Source organism: Orcinus orca, chromosome 16, assembly GCF_937001465.1.
Source record: "Orcinus orca chromosome 16, mOrcOrc1.1, whole genome shotgun sequence".
Lineage (NCBI taxonomy): Eukaryota > Metazoa > Chordata > Mammalia > Artiodactyla > Delphinidae > Orcinus > Orcinus orca.
The window spans coordinates 40,057,053-40,084,230 of record NC_064574.1 but is presented as its reverse complement, the minus strand read 5'-3'; the positions used below and the strand labels follow the sequence as shown (position 1 = coordinate 40,084,230).

Below are 27,178 nucleotides of genomic sequence, written 5' to 3'. Positions count from 1 at the left end.
GGGATGGCCACGCATGGCATGGGGACTGGGCAAGGCAGTGACCTTCCCTTTGCAATACACAAAGTCCCTAATTAGTTTCTGATTCTCCTTCCACCTATTATAATACATAGAATTCAGGGAAGGCTCCGCACAGATACATAAGTGAAGGATCAGATCTCTTATGTAGAGTGCTGGAGAGTTTATACGAGTATCTTATTTTGCTGTATTCTGGGTTCTCTGGAAAAGGAATAAGCTTTGGAGTTAAATGGACTAGGAACCAAACTCCACCTGGACAACGTAAGGCTTTGAAACCTCAGTTTCACCTAGCGATACGTAAGCTTATCTCACAGGAAGATTGGGAGAAATAAAGGGTTAATGCAGGAACATGCTTAGTACTGTGTCTGGGAAAAAGGTACTTGAAAGGTTAGTTACGTTTTTCTGTTAGCAATAGTTCTGGGTAGCCTCAGTGGCACCTTGAAATCATTTAGAGAGCTTGGCAAAATCCCATGCCCAGACTGTACCCCAGACCAATGAAATCAGCATCTCTGGTAATGAGATCAAGCATGAGTTTCGGATTTCACCAGGTGCAGCCACGGAGACTCAGATGTCTCAGAAACAATGGCCATTACCAGTTCACCCCCAAGGCCATGCATGGCTGTGTTAGGTGCCTGACTGTGTCTTGCTGAGTCATGCTCCTTGGTTGGACATGGAAAGTAAAAGATGGGCATATATCCTAGCCTCTTGTTGGGTAAGATGACATCCCAGCATTTATTGAGTGCTCGAGGTCTCCAATGGTATGTTTGTGGGTTCACTTGCTCCCCTGACAGTTATTGGCTCCAAAGTGCTCACTCGACTTGAGACCAACCTCACTGTCAACCTCGCCCCTCTCATGAGGCTGGATAAAATCAGGGATGGACCCAGCTGGGCGGATGACCTGTAGGTTGCCATTCTTCCCACTTGGATTTCTAGCTCTGCCAACTTGAGAGATGGACTAGGTTTAACCTTCTCTCCAATGTTATTAAAACAAAAACAGCTGGGGCAGGGGAAGGAAAACAAATAAAACCCAAAGTGTCACCACTACAAAGCCATGCCGTCCCCAAATAAAAACAATCATCTGTGGCATTTCCAAAAATATGCTCAGGTAAACTCAGTCTCCAGAGGGCCAGAAGGAATTGTGGACAGTAGACACTCCCAGAATGACCTGTCAAAAGCTAAAGAAGGAAAATATCTTCTCTGTCGAACCATCGAAACATCACCTGCTGGCAAAAGAGGACAAAGGCATTTCCCCCTGTAAGACTGAGTGAAAGAGGCGGATTTGATGAGTTTGCAAGACAATACCAACGACACTCTATTTTCTGCAGACTTTGCAAGCTTGCTCTCTAACAGAGGAAACGTGCATAGGCCCAGATGGCACGGGGGGACTTATTTTATTATTCCCCAGGCAGAAAAAGGCACATACAGAAATACACACCGCCCTCCTTTCACCAGTGCGGAATACAGGCTGGGCAACCTCGAACATGCTCCTAGGCAGTGACGCTTGGGAAATGCGGTTCTCTTCTTTAGAGATAGGAAGAATCTTTCCCTAAAACATGTCTCACAACTTAAGAAGTCGATCTTTCTGAACAACCAGTTTGATCCTCAAGAGTGCCCGCGGTGGTCTGAGAAGGCCTCCCTCCCCCCACCCCTGCCCCCTTGCCTCCTTCCCCTTCTTTGTCTGGTGCTCACACTAGACTTCTGCTCCGGGCATGGGGAGGGGCGGGAGCAGGGGTGCTGGGGAGAGACCTTGGAGTAAAGTTTCAATGTGGCAGCAGGAACCCAGCATCTGTTATTTTAAGCTCTGGACAGCAGACAGGACATTTTGTTTCCTACACACTCGGGGCAGAGAGATCTCAGGAAAGATCAAGAGGGTACTGAGCAGCGAGAATCATAAGAATCGCATTAGCAGTGACAAGCTTCCCAGTGGGATGGAGAAGACGGCGTTTGGAGTGGTTTGCTGAGAGGAACACATATTTTTATCAGGCACTGAAGCTCTCCCTTTTGATGTCTGGATTCCAAGGTTACGGCATGCTTTATAGTCACATACTCGTGTGCCAAGGACGGTCCAGGCCGCTCAGTCCTGCCCCTGTGGAATGCACACAGGAGCGGAGTGGGCAGGCCGGACGTCAGGGTGGACGGCTGTCTACACGACAGGATTTCACGCCCCTGTTTCCACCTCCCCACCCACTGCTCAGATACACCATCAGGGGCTTAATCCACAAGGAGAGGTGACAATGGACATGTCTTGTGCACCTACGATGAGCCAGGAGCTGTGCTTTTGGGCCCCCTTCACAGATGAGGAAACCAAGGCTGGGAGACTGTTCATGCCTTGCACAGCTGGCTTGGAAATTGGCGGTGCCTGAGTCTATCAAAGTCTGCTCCTTGAAAGAAGCTTGTAAACTCATTCCTGATGAGGTGTGAGTCCCATGATTCATGGATTCATACATTTCACAAATGAAAAGCACTCACTATGTACAAGAGCCAGCTGCTAAGATGGAGGAGAAGATGAAAAAATTCTGGGGCTATTTGGCAAGAAATAACCTAACAGTAGAGAGAGCAGATATCAGATAATATACACATGAGAAGAGCCATAAGACAGATATAGACAGAGTCAGCCGGCCTGTCACATAGTAGTGCTTCTTGAATCCTTACAGAATAAGTGATAAGATTTAACGTTAACTTGCATTTAAGTAGAGAGCAGTATCTTAGCAAGTCTCTAATGATGGAGTTTTACACATCGAATGGGGTAATTTGGGAGACTGGGGCCTTTGGGACCCTTGCGAATTGGTGGTTCTTAAACAGGGGAACACACCAGAGTCTTCAGGGAATAATTTTTTTTTTCTGGAACACTCACAGGTAAGCCTCTTCTGCAGAGATTCTGCTCCAGAAGGACTGGTGTGGACCTTTTACAAAAGCTACCCCTGGGTAACTGCGGTGTGCACCCCAGTTCTGAACCATCACTCGTAGTCATAAACTGTTGTGGTTGTTGATTCTATGAAGATAATAAGGCTGATTCTAACTGAAGCCTCCAGAGAGCAATTTGTCTCCAAGTATTTTTGCATTTTTCCCCTCCATCAACAGGTCCATGTGTCAGCTCCCATCTGCCCTTTTCTTTTTTCTATGGAGATGAGGAAGTCACTCGTATCTGAGTCTTAATTTACTGATCTGTTAAATGGGGATGATAACAATCTATTTCCCAGGACTTTGGGGAGAATGTTGTCTCATACTTTTCCGTGTGAGTGGCTGTTGTGTTCAGGGGAGAATTAAAAGATGAATATGTCTATTATTTCCAAGGAGCTTGTAGCCTAGAAAAAGTATGTAATAATCACAGCCGGTAGAAAATTGAACGCCCCATGGAAGAAATGCTCTGGGAGTTTGGAGCAAAGACCTAGAGGTGGTAAGTGAACACCTTGTGCGCCAGGAGGGATGGTTATCTCACTTGCCTAGAACATTTGGTTTACAGTCATGAGAAAGATCAGTGGAATCAGACCCAGAGGGCTGCAGATGCCAATCTAAGAGGTGGTGGGCACTAGGGAACCAGGGCAGCATCACGAACAGGATATGCCATGTTCTGAGGGGGTTTAGGAAGAGGAAGTCATAGTGTATAGTACGTGGAATAGGATAAGGGGAAAACCAGAGGTGGCCAGACACGTAAGGAGGCCAGAGTGGCAGCAGAAGTGGGTGAGATGTGCTTCAGCAAAGATTGTGGCAAGAAGGCAAAGGAGAGGTCCTGGCTGAGGAATTGGGTTAATGGGGGTCCCCTGAAAGCGCTCTGAGAAACAGTGCAAACGAAAGTAGCCTCTAGGAGGCCCCATGGAGGCAGCGTGTGCGTGATTCAAACCTCTGGTTTTCAAAGTGTCTGCTGGGCGGGGTGTGCACTGAGGAAGCCTCAGGGAGGGGGTGCAGGGAAAAACGGAGGGAGGGGCTCAGCAGCTAGGAGATCGGACCACTCCACCCTCCAAGCTGTCTCCATGACAACAACATCTCTGCCAAGTGCTCAAGGACCGTGAGCCTAGTTTTCCTGGGTTCAAAATCCTCTCTGCCATCTTGGGCAAGGCATTTCATCTTTCTGCAGCTCAGGTTCTTTACCTGTAAAATGTGAATAATGACAATGACAACAATAATGAGAAGGATGCCCATTTCATACTGTTATGAGGATTTGATTTTAAGCACTTTGGACAGTGTCTGGCACACAATAAGTCCTATAAGACTGTTGTAAAATTTAAAAAATTTGTATAAAATGGACTTCCACGTACATTTCATTTGAAAAAAAAAATTCTGTGGTTCAAACACATATTGAAAGCTATTCATTTCCAGTCTCCACCAAAGACTGAACTGACTTGCTTGGATTTGCCCTCTAAGGCTGGGCCTCTGTGATCAATGGAAGTGACCTGTGGTGTCTACAGCCAATCTGGTTGTGCCTGTACCCTCCTCAGTTTCTTTTGTTTTTTTGTTTTGGTGCCTAGGACATGCCTTTTGATATTTTCTTAACCCCCAGAATTAAATATTCACCAGAATAATGTTCATTCTCAGTATTCAAGTTGAAGCATATGACCACTGGAAATCTAACTACATAAAGTCCTAATTTACAAAAACAAAATACATTTTAGCGACATTAACCAGTACTTAAGACGTAATCACATGAGCTCTTAGAAAGGACTGGGTTCTTTCTGAAGAAAGAGATTCTCCACTGCTGGCTTTGAAGATGGAGGGGGTCACGTGGTAAGAAATTCAAGTCTCCAGGGGCTGAGAGGGGCCCCAGCTGGCAGCTGACAAGCAAACAGGGACTTCAGTCCTGCAACCCCCAGAAACTGAGTTCTGCCACCACCACATGTGAGCCTGGGAGAGGAGTGTGAACTGCAGAAAAAAGCTGCTGACACCTTGATTTCTGCCTTGCCAGGGCCTGAGCAGAGAAGAAACTTCCCAGACTCCCGACCCCAGGAGACCGTGAGATAATAAACGGATGTCATTTGAAGCCCGAAGTTTGTCGTCATCTGTGACGTAGAAATAGAGAACTAATACATTCTGTCTAGCCTAGAGCACACGCTGGCCTTCTCCAGCCACAAATCCACCTGCTTAATCCTCCCTGGCTGTGGCTGACCTGATTTTCTCCCCAAACTTCTCCAGACAAGAGTTGGTATGGGGTACGACACTCCCCCGCTTTTGGGGTTTTTGCTGTTGAGCTGAAAATGAACCCGTGATGGAGAAAACAAAGATCAATGTGGAAGAGTAACTCCCCTTCACCCTCAAAGATCCTGCAGCTGGAATCATGTTCTTTTCCAGTTGGGCTGAACCAGCAGAGAATTCCATGTGTGCTGCATCACAACTCCCCCATCTCAGACCCCATCCACACAGAGGAAACAAGAGTGAAGAGGTAACTTCTGTAGGACTCATGGTGTAAAAGGATATCTTGTTTGTAGGACGGGAGGAAGGAAGTGGCCATGTTATCCTTTTGCCCCAGTGCCATCTAAAAGACAAACAGATTCTCTTTACACTCTTGCTGGGGAAATCTTTTAAAGGCCTCAAAGCAAGTGCAGAAGTTACTGAACTGCCATAAAATTCTACGCTTGGCTAACCCTTAAGGCGAAGTAAATGAAGGGACAGAACGTTGTGGAACGTTTTTCAAGCCATTTCTGCACAACCAGACAAACGTCCCCTCCTAGCTGGGGCTCCACAGGTTGGCTAATTCTGTGTTTATTGGATGCCCACCCGCTTCCCCGCAGCGTGGTCCTACAAGCACGTGAGCAGCAATAGGGCAGAGAGGCAACACCTGTCACTTTGCTTGCTGACCCCAACCTTAGGTCCCCCCCCCCACAAAAACCAGGTAGAACTTTCTTACCCCCCAGCACAGGTGATTAATCATGGACAGAGGCAGCCCCTCAGTTGAAAGCCAGCCGAGCGTAGCACAGCCATCTGTTCTGCGTTAGCTGTTGTTGAAAGGCCAGTGGCTTGAAACCATTTAGAAAACGCAGCCCTCCGTGCCTTCTGTCTCTTTCTCTGCCTCTCTTTGCATCTCCAGCTGGTAACCAAGTGGCAAATATATTTAGGAAGCAGCGGCTGGGTCCTCCCTCAACAATGCCATGGGCCTTGGATGCCAGGGGCCTCAGACGGCCCATTATGGGTGGGATTCTCTATGGGCTCCTCTGCATTCATGGAGGGACTTCAGAGGGACAGAACCAACGATGTGTGGCTGGGTTTAGGGGGAGAAAAGAACTTGGAGGAAGTCAAGTTTGTATTCGCTGAACTCTATGCCAAGGTAGATGCTGAGATGACCTTTGAAAACTCCGTGTCTAATTATCACAGTATCATCTCCCTAATCACAGTCCTTTCTGGTTCTCACTGTCTCGTCCTCACAGAGATTCTGGGTGAAGAGTAAGTCAGTAAGAACAGCCACGAGATAAGCTTGATAGTTGGATGGATAAGTGTAGTTTGCAGCCCCCAAAGAGCTTGCCCTGCCGAGAAGCAGCATCTTACAAGAGATGTTTGTGAATGGATCTCGTGTCAAATATAAACAGTAGGAAAGTGAGAAAATTCCACTCTGGAGAGTGAATTGCTGTCACCCAGTGTACTCCTTTCCTTCCCCCTTCAAAGCATTAAATCTTCCCAGTTAGTCACTCCCGTTTTTTAAACCTATCAAACTCAAGTGTAAAAATATGTGTGCCCTGTTCCAGGGACCAGAGCAAAGGTCCAAGGTCACAGCTGGAAGGCGCGGGGGCCACTTTCTCCAAGTCCATGTTGGGTTAGAAGCAGGGTCAGTACCTCACCTGCCAATCTCATGATAAAATTTCACAAATGATCAGGATGAATGAAATAATCCAGACAAAATAATTTAAAAATGAGGCATGGTCGTATTTTCCAGTGCGAATGCATTATATTTTAAGTCTCACTCTTTTTTCTTTTATCTTCAGTTTCCTCTCCAGAGGGTAAAGAAAAGAAAAATGATTGAGGTTCATAAATTAATGAAGCTATTTGAAAGACCTTGGCATTTTATTCAATTCCTTCTCCTAAGAACTGAATACAGAACAGAAATTTAAGCCTTTGGAAAACATTTTTATAAAATCCCAGATATGGTACAGAATGAATTATGTGGAGTGCGTTTGCCCACATGTACATAACAGAAGCACACAGCTTTTAGTGCTTCCTAAAGTAGATGGAATACTTAAGGCAATGTTGAGTAGAATCATATTTTCATATAAATTCAATCTCGATACGAAGTTGCTAGTTTTATTTTTCTACCTGCGCTTACAATTCAGTTTTCCCTTGTGACTAGTTTACCTTGATTAGTCACATGCTGGGTGCTGATGTGATGAACATCAGAAGTTTGATACTTTTTAAAGCCTCTTAGCCTCCTTTTAGTCCATGGTCTCAAAAGTACCAAAGTGTGGCTGAATAAGAGAGTTGGGGTGACTCAAAATAAACCCATCTGATTCAGATAATGAACCGAAATGTCCATGTGTTTAAATTGTATGTTTTCCATTGCAATTTATAATTTTCTGATACTGATGCAATTTATAATTTTCTGTCTCATCACATCCTCTCTTTCAGAAAAATGGCCTGATTTTCTGAGTGTGTGTTACTACTTCCAAAATATACATTCTCTCCTGTTCTGGTCTGACTTCCAGAGCTGTTCCAATTTCATGTCTTTTTAGCTTCCTCGGGGGAAGCATTATGCCCAGGGTCCATTTTCTGCCTCCAAAAAGTACATAGCATTGGGGAATTGAGCACCATCATAATGATAATGATCTCAGTACCTGCCATGGCCTGGGACTATGTTCTACGAGAAAGAAGCCGAAGTGGTTATGTAAAAGCCAGACTAGAAGCCCCCAGAGTCCCTATAAAAGGAAGAGATTTGTCTTCAGTCTTTTGGACTTTGTTTTTCTTTTTCCTTGAGCTACTTTTATTCCACTCCAGGTCAAGAGTTTATTTTTTAAGTCAATAGAGAAAGATTGGGAAACTGTCTAAAACATACAATGTCTTCCCACAGTATACGTCCATCAGAAAGACCGGGGAAAGAATGTCCTGGGCTGAGGTTAAGTCCTGTGGCAAAGACTGTGGCAAAGACCAATCCCATTTCCCCCTCCTAGGCAGGCGGTTAACTTCATTTCCCAGGATGCTTTGTGGTTAGGCAAGTTCCTGTAACTGAGTCCCAGCAATAGGATGTAGGCAGAAACGAAACATACCTTTCCAGTTATGGCCCCTGAAAACTTCATACACACGATCCCCTTTGATGGCAACCTTGGAAGCCATAAGTTGGAGGAGTCACAAGATGGAAAAGAGGCCGTGTTTACACCCATTTTGGGCACTATATGAGCAACAAAAACAATGTCTATTGTGTTATATGTTGGAGTTTGTTACAACAACTAATTAACCTTAACTAATACTGACCTTGTAAGAAAGATACCATGAAAAATTTTCAAGGATTCAAAATCCTAATGCCCTTTTACTTTTCATTGGCTAAATGGTGCCCTGATAAAGGGAAACTCTAATTTTTCAGTGTTAATTTTATTTTTTCAACCTCTCATTACTAGTCACCAAATAATGTCATGAAAACGTGAAGTCTCTTGATTGAAAAAGACCCTAAGTGCAAATCATCATGAAGATGGAAAAGAGGAGGGGAGGAGGTCCCTCCAACATACTCAGTGGAAAATGCCATTTTTGGATGCTTAAGAACACCTGCTCACCTCTGTTTTGGAAATGTGCTTCAACTCGGACAGAGAGGATTAGCTGGTGCCCAGTCTTTGCTGACTACTGTGTGAGTCAAATGCGTTTATGAGATTTGGATGGTGTCTCCCTAGGAAACCTTAAGTGAGGGATTCAGCTAATTGCTTGGATAATTAAAGGAAAAACTCCATTTTTGCTTCTGCTATTTGGTAGTAATGGCTTGAATTATCTGCCTTACTCACCTCTGTATTAGATGGTGTCTAGACAAAGCCTTAGCACATGTAATAATGCAAAACCATTCATTTCTCAAAAGAATAGGAAAGGAACTCTACATTTTGGCTTATGCATATATCTACCAAGGAAGTGATTATAACTCCAGTATTTGAACCAAAATAATTCCATAAGTAACCTCTAAAGAAATGATATTGTAGTTGTTTATAGAGAGTGATTAGAATTCAATCCTTGTCCAGGAAATCTGCTTAGCCCCAAATTCGGTCATTTAGTTTTCATTCATTCACATATTTGATGCTTAAGGCACAATTAATTAATTAATCACTACCCATTTGGAGGACTGGATTAGGGTATGTGTGACTAACGTAAGAGCCAAAGATTTCATGAGACAGAGGAAGGAAGGATTATTTCTTGACTGTGGCCACTGTGAGAGGACTTAGAAGGCTGAACAGAGATTCAGGAGATAAAGAATGGGTGTAGTGGGTTTGTGGGGAGAGATGAGAATCTTCTAGATAGAGGGAATACCAATCGGTGGTACCAATGCCTTATGAATCGTTGCTGGGATATGGCCAAACCTTACACTGAATGGGATCATTCATGCAGCCAACATATACTGTTTGAAGTTGGAGACAGTGTCCCTGCCCTCACGTCACTTGTATTCTCCTGGGGAGACAGAAAATAACCAAGGAAACAAGTACATAATTCCAGGTGGTGGTAAGTGTTATGAAGGAAAATGGTGCAGAATAAGGGAGTAGATAGTCACCCACAAGGGAGGGTGTGGTATTTTAGAAAGGGGGGTTAGGGATGGTCTCTCTGGGTTGGTGGCAGGTGCTAGAAGGGTCACTCCAGCATGAACCCCCATTCCAAGCTGTCCTGAGCCCAGATTTCATCTGGTCTCCAAGTTTGGGTCTGAGCCTGTTCTGAGAGGTGAGCTGGAGTAGCAGAAAATACAAGGGCATCTGTGTCCAGGGTCGGGAACAAAGAAGGTCTGGGTGGTGGTCAAGGCGTGAAAAATGAGGGAAGGTGGAAGCTGCTGGAAATCAGAGAGGACTCCAATTGTTTTCTTTGATTTTGACTTATCTGTGTTTTTGAACATGATCTGAATTACATCCACTAACAGAATGCATCCCCCCTTTTCCACTGCTGTTCCTTTTTGCACAGAAACCACAGTGATCTTTAACCCCTCAGATATTCTCAGGGACTAGAACCAGGGATTTTTCAGTGAAGGGACAGAATACTCAGTTTTAATTTTAGAATGGGCAATGTCACCGTAAAGTAGTGACACCGTTATATAACCAAATGCACATTTAAAAGACATCACCTCCCCAGTTCAGGAATGGAGAGCCTCGCTACCCCAGAGGCCGATACTCAGAAGAAAAAAGAACGATCCCATTAGCTGAGGGTCTTCACTCCTCAGTCTCACCAAAGGCAGCATGAGATGTGCAAGCAGAATTCTAGGGCCAAAGTAACAGCTTCTTCACAGATGGAATGTTTTGAATACCTCTCAAGTCATGCAAGAAATAAAAAAAAAAACCTCACAAAGTTAGTGTGAGGAGGCCCTCTGTTGGGGAGCATGTCTATTTAATACTTCCTCCTCAGATCTTGGGCTCATCACAATTCTGATTTTCTAAAGGGCAAAGGAAGCTCAGCTTGAGGCAAAATTCCTGTACTGGCACAATGGCTGGGGTACTGAGCTCTAATTTTCTAGTCAGTTTCCCCATCCTTCTCTTATTGGTCTTCCTGCTATAGTTCACCAAAGCCTGTGTCTCCATATTGAAATATTGAAAGCGGAGAATTGAGGAACTTATTTGGATAATATCTAATAGGATTGAGGAAGGATGATGGTAATACTATTTGTGTCATCTTTTTGTAGCAATAATCCCAGAATACTATATTCAGAAAATATATTAAATTAAAAAGGAAAAACAGCCTATTGCATTCCATCCTGTCAAATTCCTATATTTTTTGAGGATCCTGTATACCTAATTCCTTTAGTTCCAGAAGAACACAATTCATTATTCCGCCTTGATTTTACCTTTAGTTTTTCTCTACCTATACAACATCCAGACATGTCCCCCACCCTGTCACCCAGAAACTCCTTCTGTTTACAGGCAAAGAGGGACAAGTGTGACTTTGAAGAAAAAGAGAAAATTCTATTTTTCTTAACTTTATTGTTTAAGCACAGGAGATTTTATTAGCAAAGATGAAGGTGTATTCTACTGAAGTTGGATATTGTATGTTAGGAATTGGAACTCTGTATTTATTTTCACTTGTAAGTAAATTTCCACTACTCTTTTCCTCTCTAGGGAAACACTACTGGCCGCTCAATTATAAACAAATCAAATATTTCCATGTATATGACAGCAAAAAACGGTTTTGTGATTCACAGCATTGGTGATTATCCCATCAGCCTAGCACTGAAGAAACAGTAGGAAAAGTTGATGAAATCACAGAGATTCTTTTTCCTAGAGCCATTTTGGTCAGATAAGTAATGCCTTAGCCAGTGGAGTGATCTATTGTCTGTTCTGAAGTGGAGAAGTTTTCATCACCTTTCCATGAGACACTGATACAGGCTCAAGCTTGAGAAGCACGTTCCTACATCACAGAAAAGAAAAAGGGGGGCATACATGTGCAGAGGGGAATGTAAAGAGAGCAGAGGATGGAATTCTGGCAAATGCAAATGGGAAGAAGAACTAGCAGAGAAGGGGAGGAAGAACAGACAAATAAATAAAAGAGAACCAGGAAAGAACAGCATCTTCCACAACTAAGGGAAGACTGTTCTCAAGGAGAGAGGACGAGGTGGAAAGGTCAGTCAAGTTCAGCTGGAGGAGGACTAACAGGGTCAGAGGGCAGCGGCGACCTCTGAGGGAACAGAGTCCATGGAAATGGGCAGAGGATGAGGGCTGATGGCTGAGAGGGAGCAGTAGGGGGGCAGGCAGACGGCCATTCTTCTGAGAAGATTTGCAGCAATGGAAGGTGTGCGAGTTGACAGCTATTGAAACAGAAGGGGTGAGGGGAGGATTTTTACGATGAAGGAGGTGAACAGGTTCCTGGTTGAGAAAAGGGGCCGGTGCCTTTAGAAGGTGGGAAGGGAGAGAATCAAGCACAGAGATGTGGAAGAGATAAGGGTCCTTTATTTGCTGAGCTAAGAGGGAAAGAGAGAAGGATTCAACAAATATTTGTTGAGAACTTGTCATTGCCAGGCACTGTTCTTGGTGTCAGGAACAAGACAGACAAAATGCTTGTTCTGGAGTTTACATCCTAGTGGGAAAGCAGAAAATAAGCAGATACGTGTATAATTTGTCAGGTGCTCATAAATGCTACTAAGACTGAAGCAAGGTGAGGAGAATTAGAGGGACAAGAAGGGGTGTGAAATTAAGGATACAGCTGCTCCTCTCATAAGGTTGATTTTGAGCAAAGACGTGAGGAAAGTGAGGGATTGGGCTATGCATGTGTTGGCTGGACATGACGTTCTAGAAAGGCCAGCAAGTGCAAAGACCCTTTGTGGGAGCTGTTCCCTGCGTTCTAAGAAAAAACAAGTATGCCAGCTACTTGGAGTGGACTAAGCAAGGGAAAGAGTGGTGGGAAATATGGAAGAGACCACATCAGGCGAAGCCTGGAAGGCCAAAGTCTGGACTTTACACTGGGAAAGATGGAAAACAATGAAAAGTTCTGAGTGAAGGGGTGATATAGTCTGGGTTACATTTTTTTAAAAGATAATTTTGGCTTCTGTGTGGAGAACAAGTCATAAAATGGCAAGAGTGGGGAGTGGAGATCATTGCAGTGATCCAGGTGAGAGGTGATGGAGGCGATGGTGGAGAGGGTGAGAAGGGACCTGATTCCTGGGATATGTCAAAGGAAGTGCTGCAGGATTTGCTGATGGAGTAGGTGTAAGGCCTGAGAGACAGAAAGATTTCAGGGTGCATAAAAACTATTGGAAAAATTAAAGAAGGAAAGCAGATGAGTTAAAAATAATAGTAATTTCCACCTTTATTGGGTGCTTACTTTGCATCAAGCATCACGCTAAGTTCATTATCTACATCACATCACTTAATCCTCCCTACAACCCCAGTTTACAATGAAGGAACTGAAGCTAACAGAGGGTAAGCAACTTGCCATTCATGGAGCACGTGGTGGGTCGAGGACCGGGCCCCATGCAGTCTGGCTGCAAAGCACGCGCCCTAACCCCTCCACGCGATACAACTTCTATTTTCTCTGAGAAGTAAAAGGTTACCCAGAGTTGGGGGACAGAGACCCCAAACTGGGGGTTCAAAAAGAATGTTGACTTATTAATTGAAAAATATGCATCAAAGATTTAAATAAATAATAAGACAATTGTTGACGATCTTTCTTTAGGGGAGTGGTTGGTGTCGCTTGGGCCTCACCCTCCTGCCTGGGCCATGTCTCGATGAAGAAAATGACAGAGCTGCCATCTTTCTGGACCTCTTCAAAAGTGGTGTTCATCACTGAGGTATCCCCATCACTGAGTCATCCCTTCAGCTGCCACAACTGGTGTGGGACTGACTCTCAGCCCCCAGTCCTATGAGATAAACATTCCCTCCACCTTGCAGCCTTTCAAGGGTCCTTGTTTAGCATAAACGCTGACCTGAAATCGAGTGGCTCTGCAAGATGGAACTTGAGTCATGGCATATTTATTAAGCTGAGCACTGGGCTTGGCACTCAGAGGGACACCACATTAATTCATGACACAGCTCTTGCCCTTGAAGGGCTTACAGCATTGGTTTGGCTGGGGGACCACCCAACCTCCATTAGGATGGAGAAACCAAATCTCCACTTTGGGTTCATTGTGCTGCACGAAGTGACAGGCCAGGAGACGAGAAGGGCCTCGGTGCCTGTGGAAGGCCTGGGTGGCTTGCAGCCCCTCAGCTTGTGGTGCATGAACTCCACGAGCAGCCTGGCTGCAGAGTCAAGGTGGTTGTGTGTTCATAAACATTGTCATTTCACTGGGACTGCTATTTCATCTTTGAACCTTGGCTTCAAAGAACACTGACCTTATTCCTGTAGTCTGCCTTTCTTTGAAGCGTATGGCTTTGCCTTGCAGATTAAAGTGAAGACATTCATCAAGCAACAGATCTGGCCAACCGCTCCCCAAACTCAACCCAAAACAAAGCCTTGAAAGGCTCCAATCACAGCGGCAGGGGAGCAGCCGGAGATCAAGGCTCGGAGCAGGGTGCTTTCTCAGATCCCATAAGGCAGCTCTGGCTCCATGAAGTGCAGCCCTTTGAGCTTTGGGCAACTTTACCCTGAGAGTTGCTCTGTCTTTGCAGAAAGGGGTGAGTTACTGCAACGTTCCCAACCAGACTTGTTTATCTTATTTAAAGCAGGCATTGTTGTCAATGAGGCCAGCGTGATGATTCACTGTGTGCTTTTGAATTCTTCAAAAGCCATGTCAGGCTGAACCATCTGAAACTTGGCTGATGATTCAGTCAGTTTGCTTTTTTATCACTTTCGTTTGTTAGTTCCTTTGAAAAGAAACTGTCCGATCTTTCTCCCTGATTCCCCTTAACTTGACTCTGAGAACACAGACTGAACACGTATCCTTCTCTCATTTCTTTCTTTTTTCTCTTAAGATGGCAAGAAGGGTGAAGTGAGACCCTTTAACTGGGAGGTTAAAAATAATGACCAGGTAAGAGAGAGAACCAAGGGAAATATCTCTCCCCTCAGAGGAAGAAAAACTGACGATAGATAGCTATCAAAGTTCTTATGATCATGTCTTTAAATGTAACTTTTCTGCAGATCTTTTTGGTCAGATAAACAGAGTGAGTTCTGTCTGTGATGAAGTGGTAAAGCCATCCAGAGGTGGGAAGGAAAAAATTGTCAAGTTTGGGACATGTTAATCAACGGATGCTGATAATATATACACTACAGGGCTTAAGAAATTAGTGATCTTTATTAAGACATAGGCTAATTTTCAGGGTAACTTTTTTCTAGTTATTCATCTTGAAAATATGACCAATGGATAATTCTGGTCATCATAGGACAATTCATTTAACTGGCATTTTAGCTTTAGTCTCAAATAATTGTTTTCCATTAAGAAATGCACATAGTCAAGAAGATCATTAAGATGACTTTGAGAGAGTTCCAGTGGTTCCGGACCAGTTTTTTCACACAACTGGACAGCTCATGTGGGAATGGAGACAGGTCTATTTAGAGTTTCAGCTTTAGAAGGTTTAAAGATATCTGCTTATTCATATCTATATCCATATCTCTTAGTTTACCACCACCATTTCCCCAAATTCAGGTGGGCCATGTGACTAGTTTTGGCCAATGCATGGTAAGCAAGGTGATGTGTCACTTCCAGGCTGATCTTTCTTTCTACCATGGCGACTGTGGAGGCCAGTTGCTGAGATGGCCAAGCCTCAAGCTTGCAGAAGCCTGAGTCACTTCCTACGGAGAAGAAGTGTGCAGGGAGATGTCCGATTTGTATTAGATCTGGTATTAGATCTGCGAGCAAGAAGTAAACCTTGATTCAGGTAAGTCTTTGAGATTCTCAAGGTTTATTTGTTACACTGGCATAATTTAGCTTATCCTGACTAATCCAGGACCTTGAAGGAAATCTAGCTTTACCTCACCTGCATCACAAGAATCCTTCCTACAGCTTCTCCAAGACATAGTCCAAATACTTCTTGAACACCTCAGGAGTAATACCAAGTAATGCAGCAAGAAATTATACAATGCTTACTATAGATGGAATTGTTTTCACTCATAATGAAGCATTTTATATGTCTTATTTTACCTAATTCTCACAAAAACCTTAGTTCATCAATATCCCTTTCCTTATTTTACAGCTGGAAGAACTGAAGCACAGACAGGTAACTTGCTCAGGGTTGAGCAGATCAGTGAAATCACTTGCCTAAGACCACAGCAAGTTAAGTAGTATCCCAGGAGTCAAGTCCAGGCAGCTGCTTTCAGGTTATGCCCTTAAGCATTGCACCATGGATGGACTGGATTCGCATTTCCTTTTTTTTTGTTTGTTTTTTAATAGATCTTTATTGGAGTATAATTGCTTCACAATACTGTGTTAGCTTCTGTTGTACAAAAGTGAATCAACCATATGTATACATATATCCCCATATTCCCTCCCTCTTGAGCCTCCCTCCCACCCTCCCTATCCCACCCCTCGAGGTCGTAGCAAAGCAAAAGAGAAAAAAAAATACCACATGCTAATGCATATATGTGGAATCTAAAATATATATATATATATGGTACTGATGAACCTAGTGGCAGGGCAGGAATAAAGATGTAGACATAGAGAATGGACTTAAGGACACAGGGAAGGGGAGGGGGAAGTAAGGCGAAGTGAGAGTAGCATCGACATATATACACTACCAAATGTAAAATAGTTAGCTAGTGGGAAGCAGCAGCATAGCACAGGGAGATCAGCTCGGTGTTTTGCGACGAATTTCTTTTTCACACGGACTATTCAATAAGACACAGAATCATAAAACCCAAAAGACATGGCTGGAAATGACCTGAAGGTCAGTCAATCATTGCATTTTACTTAGAGGAACAAAGTCACCCTCCAAGCCTTTTTCTTGCTTTAGTGAAAAAGAAAAGTCTATCCTTTTCAACCCAGTGACTGAGGAGCACGGGGGCTCAGTGGAATGGCTTCAGGGACCATTGGTTTGGAGGTACATAGAGACACTACGTCATCCGCACCAGCCCTGTTTTAATCTGCTTTATATATAGTAGGCTTCTGGGTAAAATGTGTATGTGAATAAAGTATTCTGCTGTTTTAATAAAATTGAAAAATGATGGATCTCTCCATATTTCTACTGAAATAGTAGGCTTGGAACATTGCACTAGACAGTATAGGGTTTCACATCAGCTGAGAGGTGGGTCAGGGCACACGGATTGTATAGTCCAGTGAGCAGGTCTGAGGCCAGGGTAATTTGCTGCTTCTACAAACACACTCACTAGACTGCCTGACAGCAAGAACTGCCCTAGCCATCACTGTTCCCCATTGTGATAAATAGTAGAAGCTCTATAAACTTTATATGAAAGATGGAGAGTTCCAAGAGCCTTTGATGAAACCATTTTTCAAAAAAAAGGTTAAGCTCATTTGAGTTGAACAAAGTAGCACACCTTGGCTGTGGTGATCCAACATCAAAGAAATGGCTGGTAGGTTATGGTTGTGAGTGCTTTGTCCATATATTCTTAAATGGGCAGTGGTGACTTTCTTCTCCCCAGCTCCTGGCTGGTAATGAATGAATGAATGATGAGATAGATGGGTGGGTGGATGAAAAAAACGAATATTAAATTGACTAGTTTGTTCCCAGGGAAACACAAGTGACAGTTCCAAGAAAGCACAGGCAAACACCAAGTTTGGCTTCATAAACAAAATTATCCACATTTGCTGATCACATTAAGAGGTGAATGAGAAAGTTTTCATTGCTTTAAAAGAGCATCCTCTGCTTTTTTGTGTGCTGATGGCAGTTCTAGTACATTTATGTACTGTGTACTCTTATGTATTATGTACTATTGATGTGCATATGGCTTGATTTACAAATTGGTTAAGACAAAGGTGTATAGGGACTTCCCTGGAGATCCAGCGGTTAAGACTCTGCACTTCCACTGCAGGGGGAGTGGGTTCAATCCCTGGTCCGGGAACTGAGATCCCACATGGCACGCGATGCGGCCAAAAAAAGAAAAAAAAAAGACAGAAATTTATATTTGAAAAGGGGGGAGGTTGATGGGGCAGAAGGGAGACAGGGAGAGGTCTAGGAAAGGAATTCACAGGAGATGTGCTTGCTGCAGACCCTCTTACCTTGCGTGGTCCCATCTAGTCCCATGATGAGTTTCATTGCTCTGATGACTTGCTCTGCTACCGGGGGGCTCATGGAGGTGGCATAAGCAGCGCTATGTGAGTGAGCCCGTAAATAGTCCACAAGGTCCTTTAATACAGGAGGGAAATCCAAAAAGAAGGCAAATAAATCTCAGTGTTAGTGGCCCCATCCCCACCCATCATCGCACAAGACATTTGATTCTCGAATGTGGTCTGATTTTCAATGGGCATCACCAAACTCTTTATTTTTTCTATCCCTTCTTCTTAGTCTCTCCCTAAACAACCTAGAAGGTATACAACAATGGGATGCTGCAAATCTGGAGTGGAGTTCTGTAAGGCAAAACCAGATGTGTAAAGGAAAAGTGGTTTCCTAGACATTTGTTTGGGTACCTAGCCCACACAAGCACTGGTTTAGTATTCAGGAGAGTCCAGAGAAAAATCCGGGATGTGTTTTTTGCCCTTGAGCGTATTACATTAGCTTGTGCCCATGGAGGAGTAATGGCAGGAAAAATAAGAAGACATGCAGACTAGTTTATGCAGTGGGGCTACCAGATGGCCGAGGAAGGAGAGGGGATATTACCAGCGGGAGCAGATAAGGGAGGCTCCAGTGAGGAAGTAGAATTGTCTTGAAGAAAGAGGACAGACAAAGATAAAAAGAAAACTTTCAGGGGAAGGGAGCAGCAGGAGGGAGAGGAGAGAAATTAAACCAGTGTGGAGGTGAGGACCAGATAAACTCTAGCTGTGCCTTGAGCAGGAGACAACTGTTGGGATTTTTGTGTAACCCTATTTGGAGCGCTGACCCACTGCAGGATGCTGGCCCGTACAGTGGTAGGAATGATTCTCCACCTGCATGTCTGACCCTTGAGGCCAAACCTGAGGTCCCAGGTAAGCATGCTGAGAGCCTGAAGAAGCTCCAATCACCTCATTCTACAGCGATGGTGGGGGACTCAGAGCTGGTACCTGGAGGCACTCAGCCCTGGCCAGGCAGACCATCCATTGGCCCACCTTTCCTGACTCATAGCCCAGGACCCTCGGGGTTGTGCTGCAGAAAAGCGAGTGGGCCCATAGTGGCTCTGCATCAGCAGTGGGGTCTGTAAAGCCTCAGCCACCTTCTCTCCCAGGATAACGACACAGCTTAGGATCCCACTTAGGATCTACTCTGATCATTCCCTGGAGGATGAACTGGGGAGAGCTCTGCTTCGAGCAGGCCCATCTCGTCCTAACTCCCCTTCACCGGCCACATCCACTCCCACCTCCGCGCCTGGGACTGTGCCCGCCTGCCACTTTTCTCCCTCGGGTTATGGGTGTCGTGTTTGCTCCCAACCACGGGTCATTACCCAAGCATTTTAAATGTACATAGTTTATCTTCTTATGAACTAGTAACTAAAGTTAATAGGTAAGTAAGTAGAGAGTACCTAATGTTACTATGAACTTTCCTAAACGTTCATAGTAAAGTGAGTGGCCTGCCTTACAGGTGGTTGGTGACATGATGCCTCTACCTGGCCCACAGGGGGAACAGGTAACTCCATCCTGTCCTTCCTGCTTCCTTCAATATGTCCTTCATCCTAAATCCCCTCTTCCAAGCTCCTGCTTCCCCGACTTCCTTTCTCCTTCATTTCACACTCTTCATTCCTTTTTGTTGGTTTGTTTCTTCTTTTCCATCCCCATCGTTTCTACTCTGGTTCCCTCTCTCGCTCTCTCTTTTTTAAACATCTTTATTGGAGTATAATTGCTTTACAATGGTGTGTTAGGTTCTGCTTTATAACAAAGTGAATCAGCTATACATATACATATATCCCCATATCTCCTCCTTCTTGCGTCTCCCTCCCACCCTCCCTACCCCACCCCTCTAGGTGGTCACAAAGCACCCAGCTGATCTCCCTGTGCTATGCGGCTGCTTCCCACTAGCTATCTATTTTACGTTTGGTAGTGTATATATATCCATGCCACTCTCTCACTTTGTCCCAGCTTACCCTTCCCCCTCCCCGTGTCCTTAAGCCCATTCTCTAGTAGGTCTGCATCTTTAGTTCCTTCTCTTTAGTTATTTTAATTTTAAATTCTCCATTCAAATCCTTTTTCTTTCCATTTCTAAGTATTTCTTTCCTTCCTTTCTCTCTCCTTCCTTCCCTCCCTCCCTCCCTCCCTCCCTCCCTCCCTCCCTCCCTCCCTTCCTTCCTCCTTCCTTCCTTCCTTCCCTTCCCCTCCTTCTCTCCCCACCCCTCGCCTCTTCCCTCCTTCCATCTTTCCATTCAGCAAGTTTGTACAAGGATGTGTTCTGGGCTATGTTCTGAATGCCGGAGCCCAAGAAGAGGCGGAAGATAGAAAGCCTAGTCCCTGGCAGCCATTCTCCACTTACATTAAAATCAAAATTAAGTTTCTGTCCATTATTTTGTTTAGTGAATCTCATAAAAACAGTGTTTTCACTGTATCTGAAAAGGATGTGTGTGACGTTGGCCTGAACGAAGGCACTGGCCACATGGTATCCAGGAAGTTCACTTTGACGATGGAGGATGTGGCGGGAGGGTCAGGGAGAGAGAGGCGGTCATTTTCCAGAGTAGCCGCCGCCGAGCTGCTCTTCACAATCCTCCGTGAGCAGCAGCAGGTGTTTTCTTTCTCTGCTGAGAGCTGGTGCCTTCCAGCAGGATGCTGGGGAAGCCAGTGAAGAGGGAACGGGTGGGATGCAGGAAATGGGATCATGGGGCTCATGTGGTCCGGAAAGATCTGTTTTGAGGAGATGATCTGACCTTGAAGGATGGGTAGATTTGGAGAGAGGAGGGGAGAGGCATGGACACGTGCTAAAATTAGTAATAAAGATGGCATCCTAATCAGCACAGAATGGAGGAGTCAAATGGGGGCAGAGGGAGAAGCTACTGCCTCCAAGAAAAGGTGATGAGGGGTTGTTCCCTTGAAGGGAGTTCTGACCGCAGAGTTACAAGACAGGCTGTGGAGACTAGATCACTTGGGTTCAAATCCTGGCTCTGCCACTTAGTGATATGCGACCGTGACCAAGTTACTAAGCCTCTCTGTGCCTTCGTCTCCTCTGAAAAATGAGATAAGGGTAATACTTACCTCAGGGTCCTTGTGAGGATTCAATGAGTTAATACATACACAGTGCTTAAGAAGCCTCTGGTACCTAGTGAATACCTGATGCTGTTGGCAATTATTGTTAATGGATTGCCATCTCAGAGGTTCTTAACACTGGGAGCATGGGTTGGGAGGAGGGGACCAAAATGTAAAAACTTCTTACAGTGTCTTTATTCCAGCTCCCTTGTAATGCTATAAGGTTACATAATTGCATGTTGGTAGATCCGGGCATCAAACCAAAGATTTTTCAGCCCAGCACTTCCTCCATCCTTATTGGGTGGTTAACAGTAGGAGTGAAAAGAAAGGAAAAGAGAGGCATTCTAAAGAAATGAGAACCCAGACCTGATGGCAGATTGCATGACTGCAAAGATGGTAGAGCTGACAGTTCATTGATAGACCCAGAGCTGATATTCACTGGCTGCTTGAAGCTCCATTTTGAGAATTTTATGTGTATTTTACATGTATATTTGCATGTACTAACTCAGCTTCACAATAACGCTATGAGATAGGTATTATTTTATCTCCATTTTACAGGTGGGATCACTGAGTCATGGAACAGATCAGAAAACTATCCAACCAAAAAGTGCAAAAAGTGGCTGGATAACAAGGATTTGGACCCAAACAGTCTGTCCCGAGATTACCGCCCCCCTTGCACCCCCCTTAGCTCTGCACTGTATTACTTCTTCAGACTAGAGGAGCTGGCTTGGCACAGGGTGGGGGATGGCCCAAGGAGCACAGAGAAGACCACCTTCACTGCTACTTATCCCTGTGGTGCTTTCCCTAATCCACAGAGATTGCACCTCTGGAGGAGGAGGGGAAGAGGAGAATTCCTAATGTACTCAAGTGTTCACAGTTCTAAACCACAGATTGAATTGTATCAGTCTCAAAATATTTCCTGTCTATTACATTTATTTCTCCAAAGAAACTGGAACCTCCTTGAGAGTAGAGAACTGAGTTATATACTTTATTATACACTCTCTTATAATCCATAGTGGTGGGTACTTAGTGGGGTTCTGGTAAATACTGATGGTCTAATGGAAAGCAGAAGGGTTTAGGGGCTAAGGAAGGATGGTGAGGGTCCCTGAAGTATAGAGGGAGGTATTAAGCTACATTCTTAGGAACAGGTATAGCAATATTCTCGTAGCCTTGGGGCATTGCTGACAAAGATCAAAGAAACAAAACAAAGCTGCCTTTGATCCCTAAAGGGGTCTTTATGTCCCCAACCCCCAATTTTCCTATCAAATTGAGAAATTTCACAAAGCCAAGGTCACATGCATCCTTAGTTTGAATAGATGCCTCATCGGCACAGTATCACTTCCTTTAAGCAGTAAGACTGTCTTGCCCATAATCTTATTTCTTTCAGACTGAGTCCAATTTCTCTCAGAATCTGAGTGTGTGGATGGGAGGTAATTTACCTGTGTGGTTCAGAAAGTGGGACTCTTGGAGTCCCCTCAGCAGGACACCAAGGAAGCCTCGGTTCCTGGTTTTCCGATTTCCTCCTATCACTTGCCCACTGGATGCCATGAGCCATGAATTACGAGTTAGCTTTGGTCTTAAGGAGAGACCATGTTGTGTTTTCCTTCAGGCTGGGTTAGAGGTCTCTTCAGACCGAGGTTTCCAAGGCCATTAGTAAATGCAAAACCCTGAGCCTGGAGTTCAAGGACAAGGGTGGCTTTTCTGAGAAAGTTAGACAGGAGGCTCTTAGGGTAAACATCTTGGCATTCATTCCATGACCCCCATTTACTTCAAAGGCTGTTAAATACAGCCAGGGCTGATCACACAGGGCAGAGCTGGCTTCTGCCTTCGTCTGGCACCCAGGCTTCTGGGCTAACACTCATGCCAAGCTTGGCTGCCCAGTCCCCTCCTCCAGAATCTCAGCCCTGCAACCTATCTATCAGTCCGCAGGGTCACTTTTGCTTCATTCATTTGCAAATCTCTGGTCACCAGTGGAGGCTGTGAAAGCCAGTGCTCAACCCCAGGCATGCAAGAGGACCCAGGATCCTTGCCTGAGCAAACCCGGGATCCTAGAAGCTGGGGTCTGCAGTGTTGACCCCATCTCCTCAGCAACGGAATTAATGCAAATTAAAAAAAAATAATAAGGAAACTAGCCCCATCAGCTCAGGCTTTCTTCCAAGAAGCCGTTCATGGCATGGAGCTCTGATAGGTGGAGAGAAGTAAGTACCTGACATTCCACCTGAAGGTCTTGAAAGGAGAGAAAGACTCACGGTGGGGTGTTCTGGATCAGCTACAGCAGCTCCGAACTCACAGTGGGCAAAACAGTAAAACCTTGCTGGCCCTTGAGAGACTGTTTTAGCAGTTTCCCTGAGGTTGGGAGAGTAGGTCAGGCCAAGGCAGTAAACTCCAAGAGTGGAGATGAATTTGTAGGACATTTTGTTACCGGAAGGCTGAAGTGAGGACAAAAAAAATCTCTACTCTCTGTAGTCGTATCTTAGCAGCAAACCAATTTTTCTTTTGTGCGTTTCCGAATATTTTTTCTTACGTGACGCATCTGCCTTCACCTGCTCCCTAAAGATTTCTAGAGCCTCCTAGAAACTATTACTAGGAATATAGTCCCTGTGCCACTAACACTGACCTTGACATTTCAAAAGAGAGTTACGAGCTAGACAGTTTTATAGTTTTCTAGATTTTTGGACTCAAGTAATTATTTTCAAATCTCAAGATTTACTAGGAAGCCCATGAGCAGAGTGAACTTGAAATTATTAAGATTCCAGAAAAATATAAAGTCCTAGTGTGTGCACTTTAACATTTTTTATGGTTAATTTTGTTGCTTTTGTAGTATTTTGTATCTAGAATGCTGGATATACTTTAAAATATCCAGAAAAAATATGTATGATGAAACTCTGAACTCAAATTATTTAAACAGATACTAGAAAGATTATTTTTTCAAACAAATCTGTAGCATTTGCCCAATCCTATGTCCTATCAATTAAAAAGCATAGTTTAAAACAAACTGAAAGTGAAAATTCTTCAAAGTCCAGGGGCGTAAAAACTATGATTTAAATGGAAACTATACATAATATAAAATTAACTTAATTTAACAAATTAAATGCACAGAGGAGCAGATGCATAAGTTCCATTAACTCATGGGCTTATTAGGCTAGAAGGAAACCACAGTTTATCTGGGTTTACCACAGTCTCACCAAAACGATTCCAGACAGGTGTTTACGTGACTGAGTTTTAAATCATCAGGGAACGGCCCATGCAGACACTTTCTCAAGTGACCTCCTATCTCCTCCTCACCCTCCACATCTTGAAAACTACCCTGTGTTTTCTAGGTTTTGCATCTTGCTGTTTCAGGACAGTAGGTCTCTGCATGGGTCAGCCAAACACTCTCTAATTCTTGCTGCCACCTAGTGGTAAATTCAGAGACTGCAGAGTATTTGTGGAGGGAGTAGGGGGAAGGGGAGGGAGAGCGAGAGGGGAAGGTGAAGGGGAGGGCGGGGAGGGGGAGAGGGGAAAGGGGGAAATGATGAAGCCCTCTGGGTCTAAGTATGAACAAAATGAGTTTTTTTTAAAGAGCAAAAAATGATCTACATACTTTTATCTCCCTCTTGATTAATGTAAATACTAAATAATTTTCACAATTGCTCAGTATCTACACCAAATCAATAGAAGTTACATAGACAAGAGCAAATACACTTTTAAAATAGTCCACCTGACTTTAGGATGGAGAGTATGTGAGAGAACCATACTGAGCTGGTCCTAAAGGGGCCGTCAGGAGCCTTTGTTTAAAGCGGGTATCACTTGAAGGAACTCTAAGGGGGACATGATGACAGCTACCACGTTTGACGACATTTCAAGGATCCACTCGCTTCAGTTTATTCAGGTGCCTTTGGTTCAGGAAACAGAGTTACGCTTGGTTAAAAAGTTTGTAGCTCAGAACTTCTGCTAAAGTAATCACAAAGCCAAGTAGCTTGAGTCGGGGGCATGCCTCCTTTGAGACCCTCTGATCCCATTGCTTTGACAGTTGAGAAACGGAAAGTTTAACCTCTCTCCAGATTTAGCTGAGTTTTGTAAGATCCTGGGCATTCCCTATGTTTTTAACATCACCCAGCGAATTCCCACAGACCAGTGGAAGGACGCTGAACAACAATGCTTTGAGCTCGGAAGAAAGTGATGCTTCTTGAAGGGTAAAGACCACTAAAAGCTCTGGACATTTTAAGCATTTGCACATCTCATGGCAGGGTCAGTGGCCGTAATAAAATCTGTTGTTTTAAATCATAGGCTTTCCACAACCAGACTGTTTTCGCCATACTCTCTGGTTTTGTCTAACTGGTTTACCAGGAGTCTGAACTCCTGTTCCTGCTGGGGACAGTGAGTGAGGAATCAGGGATTTTAGAGAAGGCATCGAGCCACCGGCATGCACTGATTTTGAGCCTTCTTTGCCCTCCTGGCTGGAGCCAGCTACACTATCACAGTCTCTCTGGGACAGGTGTAGGCCTGGGGGAGACAGCTATCAGGATTTGGATTAGACTGTCCTATAAAGCAGCAGATTAACTGGCTCTCTGAGCCCTGAAACCCAGGGGTTTTTTTTGTTTTGTTTTTGTTTTTGCGGTGTGTGGGCCTCTCACTGTTGTGGCCTCTCCCATTGCGGAGCACAGGCTCCGTCGCGCGCAGGCTCAGCGGCCATGGCTCACGGGCCCAGCCGCTCCGCGGCATGTGGGATCTTCCCGGACCGGGTCACGAACCCGTGTCCCCTGCATCGGCAGGTGGACTCTCAACCACTGCGCCACCAGGGAAGCCCTGAAACCCAGGTTTTAATATTTCATTTTCTTTCTCTCCACCCCTTCCCTCTTCTTTTAAAATCCTTTCAAGCATTTGTTTTATTTTAGCAACCCCCTTGGTGACATTGGCAGTGGAATGACAGGGCTAACACTTAACAGTCTGATTCCTTCAGATCAGAATCTTAAGTCACCTAGATAAGGTATCAGAGGATGACAAGATTTGACCCATGGCTTATCCAAAATTGTGGAAGAGAATTAGTTTGCAGAGAAAATCTCTAAAAAAGACATTTCCGATCTTGCTACTGTTTTGATTAAAACTCTGAAAACCCACAACTTGTAGCACAGGGTCAGTGTCCTTAGCATCTGACCTCTGCTCACTGTTTCCACCACCCACCTTGCGTTTTTCACGCCACAAAACCCAAACGACTTACAGTTCTGCAGCTTCACTTCTGTGGCTTGTTAGACATCATTCCCTCTTTCTGAAATATAAACCCCGCTGCCCCATCCTTTGTCTACAAGACTGACATTCATTCTAAGACTTCTTAGGTACTGCCCTTTCCTTTGTACTGTCTTTGCCTGTGTGCACTGCCGCTGTTGTCTTTTTATGGTCATGTGATTACTCATCACATGCTCCTCTGCGCTATCAGAGAATGAGCTCCTTGACCTTCTGGGCCTGCCATGGCTGTGAACACACGGTGGCAAGGCTGCCCTCATCAGTCAAGTGTGTTGAACTGAACTGAAGCTCTCAGGGAAATCAGAAGACCCCGCAGACTACCTTCCGAGGGCATTCAGGTTTTAAACAGACACAAGGGATCTGTCTCTTACCTTCCTTCCAGCTATGTAACCTCCCGAGGCGCCAAAGCTTTTGGTGAATGTGCCCATAAATACATCAATATCTCTGGGGTCCATGGCAAAGTACTCCATCACACCCCGGCCGGTCGGGCCCACGGACCCAATACTGTGAGCTTCATCTACGTAGAGGTAAGCCTTGTATTTCTTCTTTAGAGCCACGATCTGGGATAGACGCGCGATGGAACCTTCCATGCTAGGGCATAAGGAGAAATGCTCATCACCCGTGTGTACCCTCCAGGGAAACTCTGTGTCACTCTCCCTTTCAGTACTTCTCAGACAGTCTGCCCTGACACCAGAAGGGGAAGACAGGGACATGCCATTCCTTTCTTCTGAAGGCATATTTTATTTGGTGGAGACAAACCTCTCAATCTTGTAAGGCTGCTCTGGCATTATTTCACTTGGGGAAAAAAAAGAATTTACATTCAGTGGATTTAAGTGCTTTGAGTTGTTATAGCTAATTCCCAAGTAAACAGCTCACTGCATTGTTGATCAATTTATCAATATTAGTAAAGCCAACTAGCATAACTAGACTGACCATGTTGGATTCTAGGTATTTTGCTAGTTTTAATTAAATGGCTCTATGTTGATGTATCTTCATCAGCCTGCGACTGTCTACCTGGTCAGTTCTGTCTGACCTAAACTCAGTGCTTGAATTGCCAAAGATTAAAAGAAGGAATTAAAAACACACAAAAGAACTTTAAGACATCATAAATTTATTAAAGCATGGGAGAAAGTCCTTAGGGTCTCCTGTTCAGTCCTCACTGAACTCAAAGGCTTATTCGAG

General features: G+C 44.5%; 1 protein-coding gene and 1 long non-coding RNA gene across 4 annotated transcripts in view; both read right to left on the bottom strand.

The window, feature by feature from the left end:
* The window catches only part of SPTLC3 (serine palmitoyltransferase long chain base subunit 3), a 128,506-nt gene that overhangs the window by 17,350 nt on the left and 83,978 nt on the right, over positions 1 to 27,178 (bottom strand). For all 3 annotated transcript variants that reach the window (XM_004276475.3, XM_033440324.2, XM_033440321.2), the window contains 2 exons: positions 26,368 to 26,587; positions 17,696 to 17,822 (listed from right to left, as the gene is read on the bottom strand). In XM_004276475.3, the coding sequence (XP_004276523.1) occupies positions 17,696 to 17,822; positions 26,368 to 26,587 (347 nt within the window). The remainder of the gene's footprint in view (positions 1 to 17,695; positions 17,823 to 26,367; positions 26,588 to 27,178) is intronic.
* LOC117203900 (uncharacterized) lies at positions 1,394 to 15,974 on the bottom strand. The gene is made up of 2 exons (XR_004486851.2): positions 5,855 to 15,974; positions 1,394 to 5,482 (listed from the first exon to the last, which is right to left on the bottom strand). It is a non-coding gene; the product is annotated as an uncharacterized LOC117203900 (long non-coding RNA).